Source organism: Pleurodeles waltl, chromosome 7, assembly GCF_031143425.1.
Source record: "Pleurodeles waltl isolate 20211129_DDA chromosome 7, aPleWal1.hap1.20221129, whole genome shotgun sequence".
Lineage (NCBI taxonomy): Eukaryota > Metazoa > Chordata > Amphibia > Caudata > Salamandridae > Pleurodeles > Pleurodeles waltl.
In genome coordinates, this window is record NC_090446.1 from 1,126,043,195 (window position 1) to 1,126,059,241 (window position 16,047).

The 16,047-nt window shown below is 47.9% G+C and overlaps 1 protein-coding gene across 3 annotated transcripts in view; it reads right to left on the bottom strand.

The window, feature by feature from the left end:
• GGA3 (golgi associated, gamma adaptin ear containing, ARF binding protein 3) overlaps positions 1 to 16,047 on the bottom strand; it is a 525,496-nt gene that overhangs the window by 14,895 nt on the left and 494,554 nt on the right. For all 3 annotated transcript variants that reach the window (XM_069200128.1, XM_069200129.1, XM_069200130.1), the window contains one exon: positions 8,743 to 8,853. In XM_069200128.1, coding sequence (XP_069056229.1) covers positions 8,743 to 8,853 — 111 coding nt within the window. The remainder of the gene's footprint in view (positions 1 to 8,742; positions 8,854 to 16,047) is intronic.

A 16,047-nucleotide genomic window follows, 5' to 3' on the forward strand; every position in this document is an offset into this window, starting at 1 on the left:
ATGAAGTGCATCACGATACCATTCCCAGCATTGATTTGAACACTCTTACTGAAACTGTCTTTCTTTTTCAAGGAAAGTGGCCATTTCCATTATCTTTTGAACTGGTTCTGCGATCCGGTATGCCTTGGCGATTGTGGTGTCCAGAATGGCTTCTAGAAAGACCAGAGAGCAGGATGGTGTCACAGAGGATTTTTCTGGGTTCAATTTCAGCTCCACAGACCGACAGAGCTGCTGACAAGCAAAGATGGAGTTTGTCGCAGAGAGAAATGTATTACCCTTGATCAACTAGTCGTCCAGGTAGGGGAATACCTGGTGTTCCGATCCTAGGAAGGCAGCCACTGCTGCCATGCACTTGGTGAAGACCCTGGGAGCTGATCTCAGGCCAAACGGAAGAACCTTGAATTGATAGTGGTACCATGCCACTTCGAACCTCAGAAATCGCTGATGCTTCACATAGATGGGAATGTGAATGTATGCGTCTAAGAGATCGATAGGCGTCATGAAATCTCCTTTGTTGACTAGCAATAGGATTTCTTGCAAAGACCGCATCATGAATAGTTGTTTCTTTATATATTTTTTCAGCTGTCACAGACCCTTGACTTGTCTCCATTTCCCAGACCTTTTGTTGATAGCTACGAAGTTCGAATAGAAACCCCTTGCAGTGTTGCTGCCAAAAGGGACTTCCTCTAGAGCTCTCTTTAAGAAAAGTAGAGCTGTCCCCTGCTTTAGGAGAGTGAGATATTGATGCTTTCTTTTGTGAGGGGGATGATTGGGAGTCTTTCGAATGAATTCCAGGGTGTGACTATGATGGACAATGTCCAACATCCATTTGTCTGAAGAGATGCTCTCCCATATATTGTAAAAGGCGGAGAGATAGTGGCTTAAGGGTTGATGTTGGAGTGGTGAGATGACATGAGCCTGAGAATTGTCACTGTCTTTTAGCGGTGCCCTGGGATTTTCCTGCAGCTGGGGATCGTCCTCGTGTTGGTTGTCTTGAGTATGCAGAAGTAGTGGAGGCTCTGTAAGATTGCTTTCCAGTGTATTGAGGTTGATATCCTGTAGGAAGCTGGCCTGGTGTGTGGTGAGCACCTATGGTGTTGTCACCTTATACCTAGTCCAGGTATCCCCTATGGAGGTGTAGACAGTGTCTAGGAAGCCAAAGCTCTCTATGGGTAGCTGTGGATGAGCACCTAAGACTTATTTAGGAGACATGCAAATCTTATGTAATACCACTACAGTCACACAGCACTTACACAAATGAGAAGAGTAGACATACTAATATATACACATTAGAAGTCAGTGTTTAGCATAGAAACCAATACCAAATAGTAAAAACAATAGCAAATAGTGAAGGCCCCGGGGAGACCAAACCACATACTAAGTTAGTGGAATGTTAAAGGCGGTCCCCCGCCCAAGGAAGTGGAATCTGTAGAGGGGAGCTGGAGGAACTAGGAACCCCAAAAGGTAAGTACCAGGGTGCCCCCAGCGTCAGGAAAGAAGAGGTAGGTACCTGATTTTTCTCCAGACCCACAGGAGAACTTTGGAAAATGACTGTGCAAGACCCAGACAAGACTGGAAGAAACCAAAGGTGGATCCTGGCAGAAGAGGACTTGCAAAAGAAGGGCACCAAATACAGTTCGAGTTGGAGTCTCCGGCTGTGGCAGGAGCCACTACCCACCCTTCTGTGGATGCAGGACCAGGTTGCCGGTGGATGAAGAAAGTCAGCAGTGCAACACAGAAGCAGAAGAGGAGTTCCAGAAGTGATGCAAGTGATGTCCAACGTCAGCGGTCGTGATGCAGTCAGTCAGTGGTGTTGTAAAACAACTAACAAGCTTCGGCAAATGCAAGAGTCGGAGAACATGGTTTTGCAAGGCTGAAGAGGGCCAACGCGGCCCAGGGGACTCGACCCAAGGGAGGGAGTCCGAGGCGATCCTCAGCAGCTGGGAGAGTCACAAGTAGAGGAGATAGCCTCCACAAGCAACCCACAGGCAGCAGGCACAGGAGTTGCAGTGAGGCCCACTCAGCACACCTGAAGAGGAGCCCCACGTCGCTGGAGTAGTAGGCAGGAGACTGTGCTTTGCAGGGAAGAGTGCTGGAGGCGGGGGCTATGCGGAGCCGGAAGATCCCTTGGAGGAGGAACAAACAAGCCTTGGTAGCTGCAAGAGTCGCTGTGCACAGGGGTATGTCCTGCAAGAAGAGGCGATGGCTTATGATCTCCCAGGTTGGAGAGCTGCTAGAAAGGACCAAGGGGACTACTCCAGACCAGCACCTGTGATAAAGGATCCATGCAGTTCCGGAGAAGAGAGGATCCACGCAGCTGGTTGTCGTTGCAGCTGGTGCCTGCGGATTCAAAGAAGTGACTCCTTCACTCCAAGAGAGATTCCTTCTTCCTAAAAGTGCAGGCTGAAGACTCGTCACCCTCAGAGGATGCACAGCCAGGGGAATGTTGCAGTTGCTGGAGGGAGCCAGAGAAACAATGTTGCAGAGCAGAGTTGTTGCTGGAGTTGCAGACTGTCAGTTCCTGGAGGGTCCAGTTGCAGTTCCGGTGGCCAGAAGATGAAGTAAATGATGCAGAGGAGTCCTGCTGGAATGTTGCATGTCGAATCTTAAGAGCCATCCAAGAGGGAGAACCTAAATAGCACAGGAAGGGGGGTTGGTCTGCTAGCAGGGTGACCACTGAACAGGAGGAGGCTGCCTGACCTGACCACTCAGATGCTCTCAGGGGCCTCTGCCCACCTTGGATTCAAGACGGCAGAATCAGGTGGCCATCTGGAGGATCTCTGAGCACCACCCCTGGGGGTGGTGATGGACAGGAGAGAGGTCACTTCCCTTTCCATTGTCCAGTTTTGCGCCAGAGCAGGGACCGATGGTCCCTGGACTGGTGTAAACCGGGTTATGCAAGGAGGGCACCAAATGTGCCCTTCAAGCATACCAGTGGCTGGGGGAGGCTATCCCTCCCAAGCCATTTAACACCTATTTCCAAGGGAGAGGGTGTTACCTAGCTCTCCCACATGAAATCCTTTGTTTTGCCTTCCTCTGCCAGAGCTGGTCAAGCAGCAGGAAGGGAGAAACTTGTATGAGGGTTGGCAGCGGCGCGGGCCGCTCGGAAAACCTCAGAAGTCTAGTAGGACCAATGCTGGGGTTCCTCTAAGGAGCTCCTAGAGTGCATGGAATCATGCAACCAATACTGACAACAGTGCTGGGGTATGATTCCGACATGTTTGATACCAAACATGCCCAGGTTTGGAGTTACCATTATGTAGCTGGACGACAGGTAGTAGTGACCTGTGTCCAGTACACGGGTAAAATGGCTTCCACGCACTCATGAAGTCCAGTGTAATGGGGCTGGAGCTCGTAGGGGCACCTCTGGTCATGCAGGGGTGCAGTCACACACATGTACCTGGGCCCTGCCCTCTGGACTAGGAGGGCCTGCCATAGGGGTGACTTACAGTGACCTGTAGTGAAAGGGTGCATGCATCTTTTCACGCAGGCTGCAATAGCAGGCCTGCAGACACATTTTGCACGGGCCCCCATGGGTGGCACAATACATGCTGCAGGCCATGGGGAACCCTGTTGGCGTAATACGACTGCACTTGCCATCTGCCTGAAAGCAGTTGATGAGGTGTCCATGGCAGTGTCTATAATTTCAGACTACACTCTAGCCCCTCCCTGCAAGATATCCCTTGCTTCCTTTTTCTTGTCATCTGGTAGAAACTCCAGTAGATGAGATAAATCAGATGATATTTGACAGTTGTGGCAACCAAGAATGGCCAGCGCATTTTATGCCCGGATGGAAGTAGCTTCCACTGCTGCAAACGTTAACCAATGTTGTCAAGTCTCCTGTCCTCCTTATCTGGTGGTGTTGAACAAGGGGTGAAAGGATTCCTGGATCTTCGCTCGGCATCTTGCACGACTACAGAAGCTAGTAGAAGATGACCTATTAAACAGACTGGTGCATCATCCGGAGCTTTATATTTTTTTTATCCAGCCCGGGAATAACTGCAGCGACGGATGTTGGGGTCTTCATAAGATTAAGCCCCTCTTCCTAAACATAGCTGATAATAGGAATACAGTGAATAGGTTTTTTGAGTCCCTGAAGTCATACAGAAAATGTTCTGCCTGCTTTGCCAGGAGAGGTTGATCAAGTCTTTCCAAAGCTCGTTCCAGTAATTTGTGAAAGCCTCCAAAGTCTACAGGAGGAAAGCTTTCTGGTGGAGGTGATGGTGATGGTGACGAAGGGACAATGTAATCATCCCATTCTTGATTTAGAGTAGCTGAGTCCTGAATGTGTCCCCTTTTTCAGGTTGAGCCTCAGCATCACTATCTATATAATCATCTCTGATGGTGATCGGAGGTTGTTGTGTTAATGCCCTCTGCTCTTGAGTGGGAACAGGTACTGGACTGCTGGATATGGGTGCCACGCTGGTAGCTCCTGCTGTGTATTTGCTTCAGGGAAGAGCTTATAGTAATCTTTAAGCATATGCCTCAAGTCTGTCACTAAAGAAATAAGCACTAAGATGGTGTCCTCTCCTGTGCCTCGGTGCACCTCATAAGGTTTATCATAAGGATAGTGTAGGGAGCTGGGTTCTGATTGCAGACCCCTCTGCCAACCACCTTCCCCCCCAGACACTTTTTGCCTGTTTTTTATATTCAACTTCGACTTAAGTGCACTGGGTTCCTGCTAACCAGTTCCCCAGTGCCCCTTCCCTAAAACAAAGACACTTGGTCACTTGATCCCCAAGTGATCAGGCCCTTCAGCCCCTAGTAAATGGTACCCCAAGTACCTACTGCATGGGTACTGAAGAGGGCCCCTCATAGCTGAAGCACACACCTTATGCAGACTGCCGTTGCATGCTGCGTGAGAAGGTGCTCCCAAAATTGAAAACACAACATGGCACACATCCTGTGTCCCATGTCCCCTAGCACCACATTAATTATATGTAAGTCACCCACTCTAGCAGGCCTTACAGCCCTAAGGCAGGGTGCATTATATTACAAGTGAGGGCATATATGCATGAGCAGATATGCCCCTACTATGCCTCTGTCGATTTTGAGACATAGTAAGTGCACAGGGAAGCCATTTTAAATGTATGTGCTGGGCACTGGTCACTACACGTTACCCAGCTACATTATGGCTTCTCTGAACCCTGGGATGTTTGGTATTAAACATCTCAGAATAATAAACCCTCAGTGATTCTAGTGATGAAATTATTAAGAAATGCACAACAGGGCATCTTAGAGGTGCCCCCTGAAAACCTACCAGCTACTAGTGTGTTGACTGACTGGTCGTGACCAGTTCAGCCACCACAGACACATTTCTGGACCCTCCAGTGCTCTCGAGGCCTGGAGACAAAATCCTGCCTTGGGCAGAGGTGTTACCTCCTCTCCCAGGCAGGATGGACATTCCAGGGTAGGGAGCTTCATAGGCCTTGCCGCCTTTGTAATGCAACCCAGGTCTCTCCAGATGGTGGAGATGACCAACCCCCTTGTCTTGACCCCACTTCTGGCGGCAGCACAGACAGAAAAATTAGTTGTTAGGAGGCGTGCCCAGTTCATGCCAGTCCCATCCCTAAGATGGACGAGCTGAAGTGGACACTACTTTTTAAATTCCTCCATTTTGTTTGGAAGGAATTAAGCCACTAGGGTTAGGGTTCTGCCCACTTCCCAGCAGAAGTTGTCATAAAAAGGGTGTAGTCACCCTGAAGGTGGTAAGCCTATTGCCTACCTCCTAGCACTTCCTGTAACGCCCCTAAATTGAGTATTTAGGTAGCATCCCTGAACCCTAGAACTCAGATTCCTCACGACCTAAGAAGAGCTGGACACTACAGCGTCGCACCAGCATAGAAGACTGCGGACACCAACTGACTCTGCCCCAGCCCTACGGGCTTGTCTTCAGCCCTCAACGATTCTGCATCCAAAGACGACCCGTCCTGCAGTCCAACGACCTCCAAAGCCCTGGGAGGGCTGCCTGTCTTCGACAAAGACCAAGATCTCTTGTGGACAGCAGACCTGTTCAGAAGAAACCAACTTTAAAGAAAAATAGTTCTACCATGAGGAACCACAAAACTGCACCCGGAACCACATCTGCACCCAATGCCCACAGCCAGAATGGCCTACTGGTCCTGTGAAGGTTCTCCAGCGATTCTAAGCCAGAGTCCACCGTTGGTTGGCCACTGCCGGACTCTGCCTCAAAGCCTGCAGCCTCAATCTCAAGACTTCCTCTGACCACGACCGCCCAGTAAGCGGTTTTCCAACTTCAGCCTCCGAGCCTGTAGCCTTTTTCCAAAACTGACCTCCTCCATTGACTTGCACTGGGTGCCCTACAGTGTTGGCACTCTGCACCCGGTGGCCCCCGTGCCACTGAGGGTGTAAGATTGGCACTGCCTTTTGCTCCCCGTGCTTGGCTTAACCCCAGGAGATCAACCTTTGACACCACTTTACTCACTTGAGAGCAACGCATCTTTGGTCAACCCCAGTCTCTATTGGTTAACATTGGGCACCCGATCCCGAATTTGACCTCTGCACCCGTCCACCCTTGTCCCACTGCGTGTGCACTCTTGGTCCTGATTTGAACCTGCCTGGTGTTGACCTAAAACCCCAGAGACTGGATTTGTAAGTCGAGTACTTCCCTGCAAAACTGCAATCCTATTTTCCTCCCATAGGTTAACATTGAAGAGAATGAAACCCGCACTCTTATTTAAAAACTGCTTAGCTTATAACTAAGTTCTTTGGTTCAAAGCATATATAAAAGCAAATGTTATTTTCCTAATTTGGTCTCAGATTTATTCTTTAAGTGTGTGTCAAATTTTTTGCCTCTGTGAGTATAACAAATGCTTAACACGACTTCTTGATAAGTCTAACTGCTTGCCCTCACTACCACAAATAGAGCATTAGACCTATCTATTTCTGCCTCTGCAGTGGGATCCACTCGACTCTCTGCACGGCGTACTTCATTTTAGTGCACCTTATAGAGAGCCAGCTTCCTAAAGACAGCTTTTTTGGAAGGTGTCATACCTGTGAGACTGAGCCTGCTGGCGAGCAGTGAACGAATAATCTTGTAGGTAGGTGGAAGTTTCTATATTAGGACCTTCCTCCTCATCTAACTCCTGGCACCTGTGACAGGCCATAGGCTGCACCGAAAAGTCCCTTGTCGCCTGCTTCCTCAGTGGCAAGAAGGCAGGATGGAGGAAATGAGGATCCTTTGCTTGGCAATGTCTGTTCTGGAACAAAAAACACAGTTCCTTTCTGCCTCGTCAACGACAAGTTGGGTGGTATGTATCTTATGGTAATTGTCACTGAACCTGGAATTGACACTGGGGACGTAAAAGTGTCTGTCGATGGGATGGCCGTCAACGAGGTGGTCGTCGTCACAGCCCTCGTCGTTGAAGCAGTTGTCGACGTTGTTGCAGTCGCCGTTGACACTGATGCTGGAAGTGAAAGAGACAGTACCAGCGATTATGTTTTCGTAGACGATGCTTTCGGGTGAACGGGTGAAATTTTCGCCGTCTGAGCTTTTTTGCAAGGAGTGATAGGCACCGAGAATGATGCAGAGGGTTTCTTGTGAGAAAAAACGGAGTCCTTAGAGACTGATTTTTCCCCTAATGTTTTAGCAGTTACCTTAGGTCTCTTGGGGGTCCTTATCACATAAGGTAGACTCATTTTTATGCTTATGCCCAGCTGGTGAGTGACTTGACACCTCTTCCTCATTAGAACCAGATTCTTATCCGGATTTCTTCTTTTGAAGCCATAAGAGGAGCCTGGCCTCTCTGTCTTTCAATGTTTTAGCAGAAAACTTTCTACAGTATTTGCAGTCCTTGTGTTTATGGTTTGCATAGAGTTCATTTTCATAAGGGTCCTCTGAAAAAAGTCTTGGCTTTTCACAAAATCTTCATGTTCTAAAAAGTCTTTTCTTGGATCCCTCTGACATGGTGCCCAAATACTGAAGTAAGAAAAACAGTACTTCAGAAGCTGTAGCATTAGAATGTTGAAGGCAAAGGTTAGGAGTTGAGAAATTGAAACAACTGAGCAGAACTCAGGGCGACTCCCTCATACGTTTGGTTAGAAAAAAAGAGGTATGGTGGCTCTGCAAGGGAAGAGTGGTCCAGGGTCTAGCCTCTGATTGGCTGGACTTTGGATCTATTTTAACAATGTGAATTATTTAACAACGTAAATGGCTTTTTAAAATTCTGCTAATGTTCTTACATTGTCCTGTTTATTTTGAATAATGTGAGACTGCCACCATGAAAACGGAGAAAATTCAAGCATGTGAATCCATGAAAGATTCAATACTGTAGAATATACAGTGGACGCCGGGGTACTCGCTGTCCTCAATGAAGAGGGCATCATAGGCAATGAACCAGCTGCCTAACAGAGAGCACATCACAGGCTGGGTCCTAGATGCTGAATACACATGGTATTGCATGCTGGGTGCCACTAGGCAGTCACATACGTCTTAAGGACATTGTAAGCTAGAAGCTACCTGCAGAACAGATAGAGAATTGAAGACTGGGTACTATCTACACAACACAAATATAGCATCCCAAGGGTGTGTACCAGCTGCATAACAGAGGACATCACAATCTTCATCAGCTACTGAATGCAGAGGGCATTACAGTTTGAAGTACAAAATAAGACATCACAGATTTTGCACTTGCTGCAGAACAAAGATGACAACACAGACTGGGCACAAAATGATAAACATAAAGGTCCTGTCAGAAATTATGTGCCAATAAAGGTACTCACCTTCAGTGGGTTTGCCAGCAGCATGACTTGGGTGATGGCTGCAGGAGGCTGGATGGGACTGAAAGCACACAATTGTGTTCCTGATGGCGGCTGAAGCTTCACCTTCATGGACTATGGAGTATGAATGAGTTAGTCAGATCCACGTCACATTTTATTAAATATACCTTTGAAACAATTCTTACCTGTAACCGTAGTGCTTAATCTATTCTCTCCCAGTTATAAATATTCTGCTTTGTCAAATTGATCGCTGAAACAAATTTATATTTTTCTGCAGTAATTCTAAAAGCAAAGAATGGCTGTGCTGCACGTGTAAAGCTGGATTCTACTGGATGAGTACCTCAGTTCAATTTTGTAGAGATGAGATAGAGATCCTAATTGCTTCTCCGTTATACACAGAATAATGGGTAAACTGAACATAAATCTGAAGAAAAAACTCAGGAATCTCAAATGGACTCATAGAGGCCATGCTCAACCAACAGACTGTGCTCCCCATGCGCCCTCAGGCTCTCCTTACCGTAACTGTTCCAGTCCAGACATATTGCAAAGCAGCACAGAGAGAGGAGAATGTTACTCAACATAGTAGCTCCTGTGTTCATAGTTCTTCCGACATTTACTTAGGAATCCTTCCATAGAACATTACCAGCATGTTACGATCCTCCCAGCTTACACTGCAGAAATCTGAGGCACTGAGTTGCTCCACCCACTCCCAAGCTCTGCTTTCCTTTCTCCCAGCTAGTTCCTGCATTCTTATCCTTCTCAGTACTATTTTAATGCCAAAATGGAGATTAAGGCTTGGGGTGGAAGCGCTGGAACACTACTGAAGAAATTAAGAACTAAGATAGCACCAGTTGCTTGGTAAGTAAAGAAAAAGTTACTTATCTACGGTAATGCTCTTCCTGGTGGCTACTCTATCAAACTGCAGTTTCCTCACTTTTAGAATCCCTCCAATTGACTAACTGGATCCAGAAGATTGTTCAGCATAGTCAAAAACAAATTGTTCATGTCAGTGTGCAGATCTCTATTTGGAACCTTTTAACATGGAAAAGGGTCCATTCCACAGAACAGGGAGACCAGAGAGTGGTGAGGAATCTGTGGTTATATAGAATATTCACCAGAAAGATTATTACCAAATGTAAGTAATTTGTTTTTCTGATGGCAGCTTCCTCTCCTTTAGCATGGAGAGTAATGAAGTACCTCCCAAGTGTTGGGTCTGTAGAACGGTTCAGAACAAAAATTCCTGCGAGAGTGAACAGCCAAAATGCCCTAGCTGTCAAGGCAGCATTGCTCTGTGAACATGTGCACTGATGCCTACATAGTAGCCTGACAAACATCCAGGATATGCTCTCCACATGCCAATGTGGTGGTAGCAGTCTTGGCCCTGGTGGAATGGAGGCTGCTTCTTTGCCATCGCCAAGCAGATCTTAATGCAAAGGACTATCTACCTGGACATCATCAGTTTCTGCACCTTTTGGCCTGTCTTTGCCATGGAGAGTCTCATAAAGAGCTGATTGTCGATCTGATTGTCTTTGGTATGAAGAATGTACAAGCGGAGTCCTCTCCTGGTGTCCAAATGATAGACTCTTTCCTCCTCTTTCAAGAGGTGAAGAACTTCGGAACAGTGATGTATTGCCCTACTTCAAAGGAAGTCATAACTTTTGGGTAAACGTCTGTTCTAGTCTTCAGCACCAGTTTGTCCAGAAAGTAGGTGGTGTAGGGCGGCTGGACTGAAAAGCTTAAAGCTCACTTACACGAGAGGCTAAGGACTGTGCCATGGCTCAAAAGGAGTAAACATAAGAAAAGTGAGGACCAAACTGAGGTCTGAATGTGGCATCACAAAAGGTTTAGGACAAAACGTGGACAAAAAATGTGTGGAAACACATCACAAAAGGTGATCTGAATAAAGGCAGTTGAGTCAGTAAACTCAAAAAGGTGGAAAATGACGACAACCTTCAACTGTACCCACGGTACTGCCTTGTTGTGCCAAAGACAGAACAAAAGTAACACTTCAAGCAATTTAGTTTGCAGCAAGTCCTTGCTACACCAAACCACAAATAGGTCCCAGCATTTAGTGCAAACAGAATTGTAGGACGTCTGGCTGCCAGGATGGCATCCACTTCAGGAGGTAGATTGAATGCACTCAACTGCCATTGTTTAATCTCCATGCATGGAGGTGTAAATTGTGCTGGGCCGGGTTTCCTGCTGCTATGACAGAAGGTCCTCCTGAAGTGGCAGAGGCTCATACTCAATTACCCCACACGCCTGATCCAATCTGGGGCCAATAGGAGGACTTGGACCGAGTCATTCTCCATCTTCTTCAGAACTCTGGCCAGGGGGGCGTACAGGAGTCCTGTTCTCCACACTAGGTGGAATGCGTCTTCGAAGGAAAGCCATCTTGGGAACTACAACACGCATATGTGTTGACAATGCACATTGTTAGCTGTGGCGAAGAGATCGAGCTTACTACTACAGGGGGTGATTGATAGCAACAAACTACTGCCTGAAGAACAGTAGTCCCCCATCTGGGAACAAGTAACGCAGGATGGGGCGAGGCAGAGAGATGACAGGATGTGGGATGAGGGCAGGATGGGCAAGCAGGAACAAACAGAGGGAGTAGGGAGAAAGTAACAGCATGGACAGCAGGAGGAGGAGAGAGGGGACGGGGTAAACAGCAATGGGAGGCAGGCGGTAGCAAGCCACATCACAGACAGCAGGAGGAGATAAACACATGCACTTTTACAGAGTGCAACAAACAAAATGAAAAACAAAAAGTACCTCCAGGAGCATGCGCCAGTGGCCGGACACTGTTTGCAGACAGAAAGCTGTACTTGGTCCATTCTCCATGGAATGGACGAACACACAACGAAAAGGGGAAAGCAGGAGGTGCTGACCAATGAGGGTGACATGGAAGCCAACCAATAATAAGTAATACTTAGGTTCTAAGCCCCTTTTAAGCTTTTTTTGTTTATTTACATGAGAATCTCAAGCGATAACGCACCTAAAGATCTTCTAGATCTAGTCTGGTGCCTGAGGATTTTGTAGTAGGTGGCATCAATTGGCTCTGCATCCGTCATCTGCGTTGTCCACACCAGTAAAGACACTGCAGGTCCTATATAGGTGCCACCCCGGAGTTGACGTCAGTTTCCTTTCACGACTTTCCACGCCAGAAGTGCAGAGCCAAGAAGAACATAGACCACTGGTGCGTCAAAATTAGGGCCCTGAAAGGGAGTCCCTGTACTAGAAATTATGTCACAGAGTGGTGAGGATGGGTGGGTCAGTAAGAAATCTGCAACTGGATATTGCCTCTACCAGATAAGGCATTACCAAAGGTAAGTAACTTGTCCATGTGATAAAAACATCTAGAGACAGATTCCTTACCTTAGAATAAATATCCAAGCAAACCCATCCCGGGGGGGGGGGGGTCTGTGAACCAAGATCACACTAGAAAGTCCTGCAGGACTGAACGGGCAAAGTACCTGTCTCTACGGACCAGACTGTCCAGACAGTAGTGATTGGTGAATATACGCAAGGACGCCCACGTTGCCGCCTGACAGATGTCGAGAGCTGGAACTCCGCGTGCTAACCTAGTGGTTGCAACTCTCTCTGGTAGAATGAGCACATAAACCTTTGGGTGGCTGCTTTTTGGCCAGTGCATAGCAGATTTAATACAGAGTAAGACTCCCATCAGGAAACCTGCAGAGCCCAACCTTTCTTCGCACCCACATAGCCGTCACGGAGTTGATCACCCACCCGGAACTCTTTTGTATGATCAAGGTGGAGCGTCAATGTTTTTATTGGGTCCTGGTGGTGGAGTCTCTCCTCTTCCTTTGGAGGATATGTGGGTGCGTAAAAAGTAGGCAAGGTAAGGGCGTGACCACTTTTGGCAAAAAGGAAGCCCTAGTTGTAGGAAAGTAGCATCATTATGACATAGTTATCCCCATGTTCTGCCTGGTGTCAGTGTGTTTAGACTGTAGTACACTGGGATCCTGCTAATCAGGATCCCAGTGTCTGTGCTCTCTCCTCTAAATTTGGTTGTTAGTAAACTTTTACACCCACAATTGGCATTCTGGTGCACCCATGTTAGTCCCTGGTATATGGTACTTAGGTACCAAGGGCATTGGTACACAGGGGTCTCTAATGGGCTACAGCATGTATTCTGCCACCTGTAGGAGCCCCTGCAAACTATGTCTGCAGTCCTGCCATTACAGCCTGCATAAAATGGTGCATGCACCATTCACTTCAGATGCCTTATATGGTGGTCACTGCATTTGGACACTGTAAGTCAACCCTCTAGTAGGTCCTCCAGCCCAAGGGCAGGGTGCATGTCCCTGAGTGTGCTCCTGCATGAGCAGGGGACTCCTACAAACCCCGGACTCCATTACCTGGACTTTTCAAGTGCAGAGAAGCCATCTTAAGTTAAGGTACGTATTAGACCCTCGTCAACACGAGTGGTCAAACTACATAATGGCTTCTCCGAACCTAGGCATGTTTGTATCAAGCATGTTGGAATCATGCAACTACACTGATTCCAATGCTAGTTGTATGATCCCATTTACTCTGGGGGTTTCCTAGAGGACCCTGCAGTTCTGCCTGTACAGTCTTGCGGGTTCTGGCTGCCAGCCCGCACTGCTGCTGACCCCAGACACTGTTCTGCCCTCCTGCTGATGAGCCTAACTCAAGCATGGGAAGGCAGAACAAAGGATTTCCTGCAAGAGAGAGGTGTGACCACCTCTCCCTTTGAAATAGGTGTCTCTGGGCTGGGGTGGCCTCTGACTGCCACCAGACTGCTTTGAAGGACACATCTGGTGCCCTCCTTGCATAATCTGGTTTACACCAGTTCCAAAATCACCCCCTGTCCAGTTCCTCCCCTAGAGAGGTGCACAGAGCTCTGCCAGGTGGCCCGGTTGATTCTGCCATCTTGGAAACAAGGTAGACAGAGGCCCCTGGGAGCACCTGACTGGTTAGGTCAGGTAAATGATGTTCCTAACCCCTTTTGATAGGTGGGTCTCTACAGAGAGTGACCAACCCCCTTTTAGGGTTACTTAAGGACTCCCCCAAGGGTGGGTCCTCAGATTAGTTGAGCAAGACACTACAAGGAACTCTCTGCAAGGCATCTTCTGCTCCTGCCCTCTGGAACTGCTGCTGGTCTGCTTTTGGAACTGGAACAGGACTGCATCCAGCTGGGAGGGCTCCCACTGCAGCATTGTTTCTCCAGCTCCTGCAAGATTTCTGCAACATCTGTGCATCCTCCAGGGTTACAAGGACTCTGTTTGCAACCAAGAAGCAAGAAGGAATCTCCTTTGTAGTGATGGACTCAATCCCCTGCATCCACAGGCACCTCAAGACGACAATGACCGGCTGGTGGATCCTGCTGTCCCATGGACAATGAAAAGTCTCTGGTCACAGGTGATGGTTCTGTGGTCCTCTTTGGGCCCTCCTTGTTTTCTGACCAACTTGGGAGATGGTGGGCCCTTGCTTCAGCCAGTGGAACAGAACCCCTATGGAATGCAACTGTTGTTATTGCCAAGGCTTGTTGGCTCTTTCTCCAGGAGATCTTCAAGGCTTGTTGGTGGTCCTGCTGGCCACTGACCCTCCTGCCATTCGGCGACCGACGTGGGACAGCTCGTGGGCGACTCCAAGGATCTCTTGCATCCCCTGGACTCTGCATCTGGACTTCTTCTTTCAGAGTTCTGCAGGACCTTCACCGCCAACAGGGTGGGCATTGCCTACCTGCACCTCCTGGACATCTCTGAGTGGTCTGGACACTGTCCCCTTCTTTTTCAGATTCTTCACGTCCGGAATCCACCTTTGGGTTCCACCGGCCTGGTCCATGGGTCGTGACAGCAGCTGGACAACCGAGGCTTCCACTGACTCCAGCAAGGGTTTCCTATGCCACTTAACCCCATGCACCTGGGCTCCCTGGTGTAGGTACTCCAGTCTCATGGGTATCCACGGGTGGGGGCACTTTTCAACCATTTTTGCTACCTGGTTTCTTTTGGGACACTGGGAAAGATCCTGAATCCATGAATCCATAAGGATTTCTGGTACTTATCACTGGTAATTACTTGCTCCCCCAGTCCCTGGGATTCTAACACACTTACCTTCATTGGGCATCTCTGTTCTTATACCTGTTCCTTAGTATACGGTTTGGCCCCCCCCATGGGGCCCCATTTATTCCTATGCTTTTGCTGCTTGTTACTAAGTGTATATTTTGTGAGTAGATATCTCCAAGTGGAGATATACCAACGTTAGAGTAGTCTTAGTGTTGTAATACAGAATACTTTACTTTTGCAACACCTGGTGTGGTTCTTTCTTGTGAACGGTTACTGTCTGACTATTGTGGTATTGCAAGCGCTTTCCACTCCTCCTGGATAAGCTTTAGCTGCTCACCACAGCTACCCCTACAGAGAGCTTTTGCTATCTGGACACCTAAACATTAACACTAAGGGTTGCCTGTACTCAGTGTAGGCTACAATACTATAGGTGTACACTGTAAACTGAGCCAGCCTCTTAAACTAGTGAAAAGCACCACTTTGTCAGGGTAGATGGAAAGGTAGGGTGGCTTAGATGACAACGCCTGCAGCTCACTCACCCTGCTTGAAGATGTAATGGCCACAAGGAAGGCTGTTTTTAAGGTGGGAAGCCTGAGAGGACACATCAGAAATGTCAAAACTAAATTCAAATCCAATTTAGGCATAATGATTGGAGATGGAAGAAACATATGAGTAAGGCCTTTAAGGACCTATTTACAATTAGAGACTTGTAAAAGGAAGGTTGATTAGGCAACTTTAAAAAGAAGAGATAGCAGATAAGTAACCTTTAAGAGTGCCCATAGCAGAGCCATGCTGGGCCAAAGAAGGTATAAACCAGAGAACCTCAGAAAGAGGGGCAGAAAGGGGGATAACAGAATTGTCTGTGCACCATGCTACTAATTTCTACCAGCGACAGGAGTATACCGTTTTGATGTAGGAACGCCTGGCTGACAAGATAACATTAAAACAGACGTAGGGCAGACTGTCAAAAGCTATCAACTGCTGCCGCTCAATCTCCATGGAGGAAGGTGGAGACTAGACAGGTTTGGGTGGAGAACCCTCCCCTGATGCCACGACAGAACATCCCCCTGAAGGGGCAGGCTGAACGGAAGATTGACGACCATGCTCAATAGCTCGGGATACTAGACTCTTCGTACCCAGTCCACAGCCACAAGAATTACTTGGGCCCGGTCGTTCTTGATCTTCTTGAGAACTCTGGGCTGCAATGTTATGGGAGGAAAAGCATACAGGAGGCCTGAGATCCACTCAAGACGAA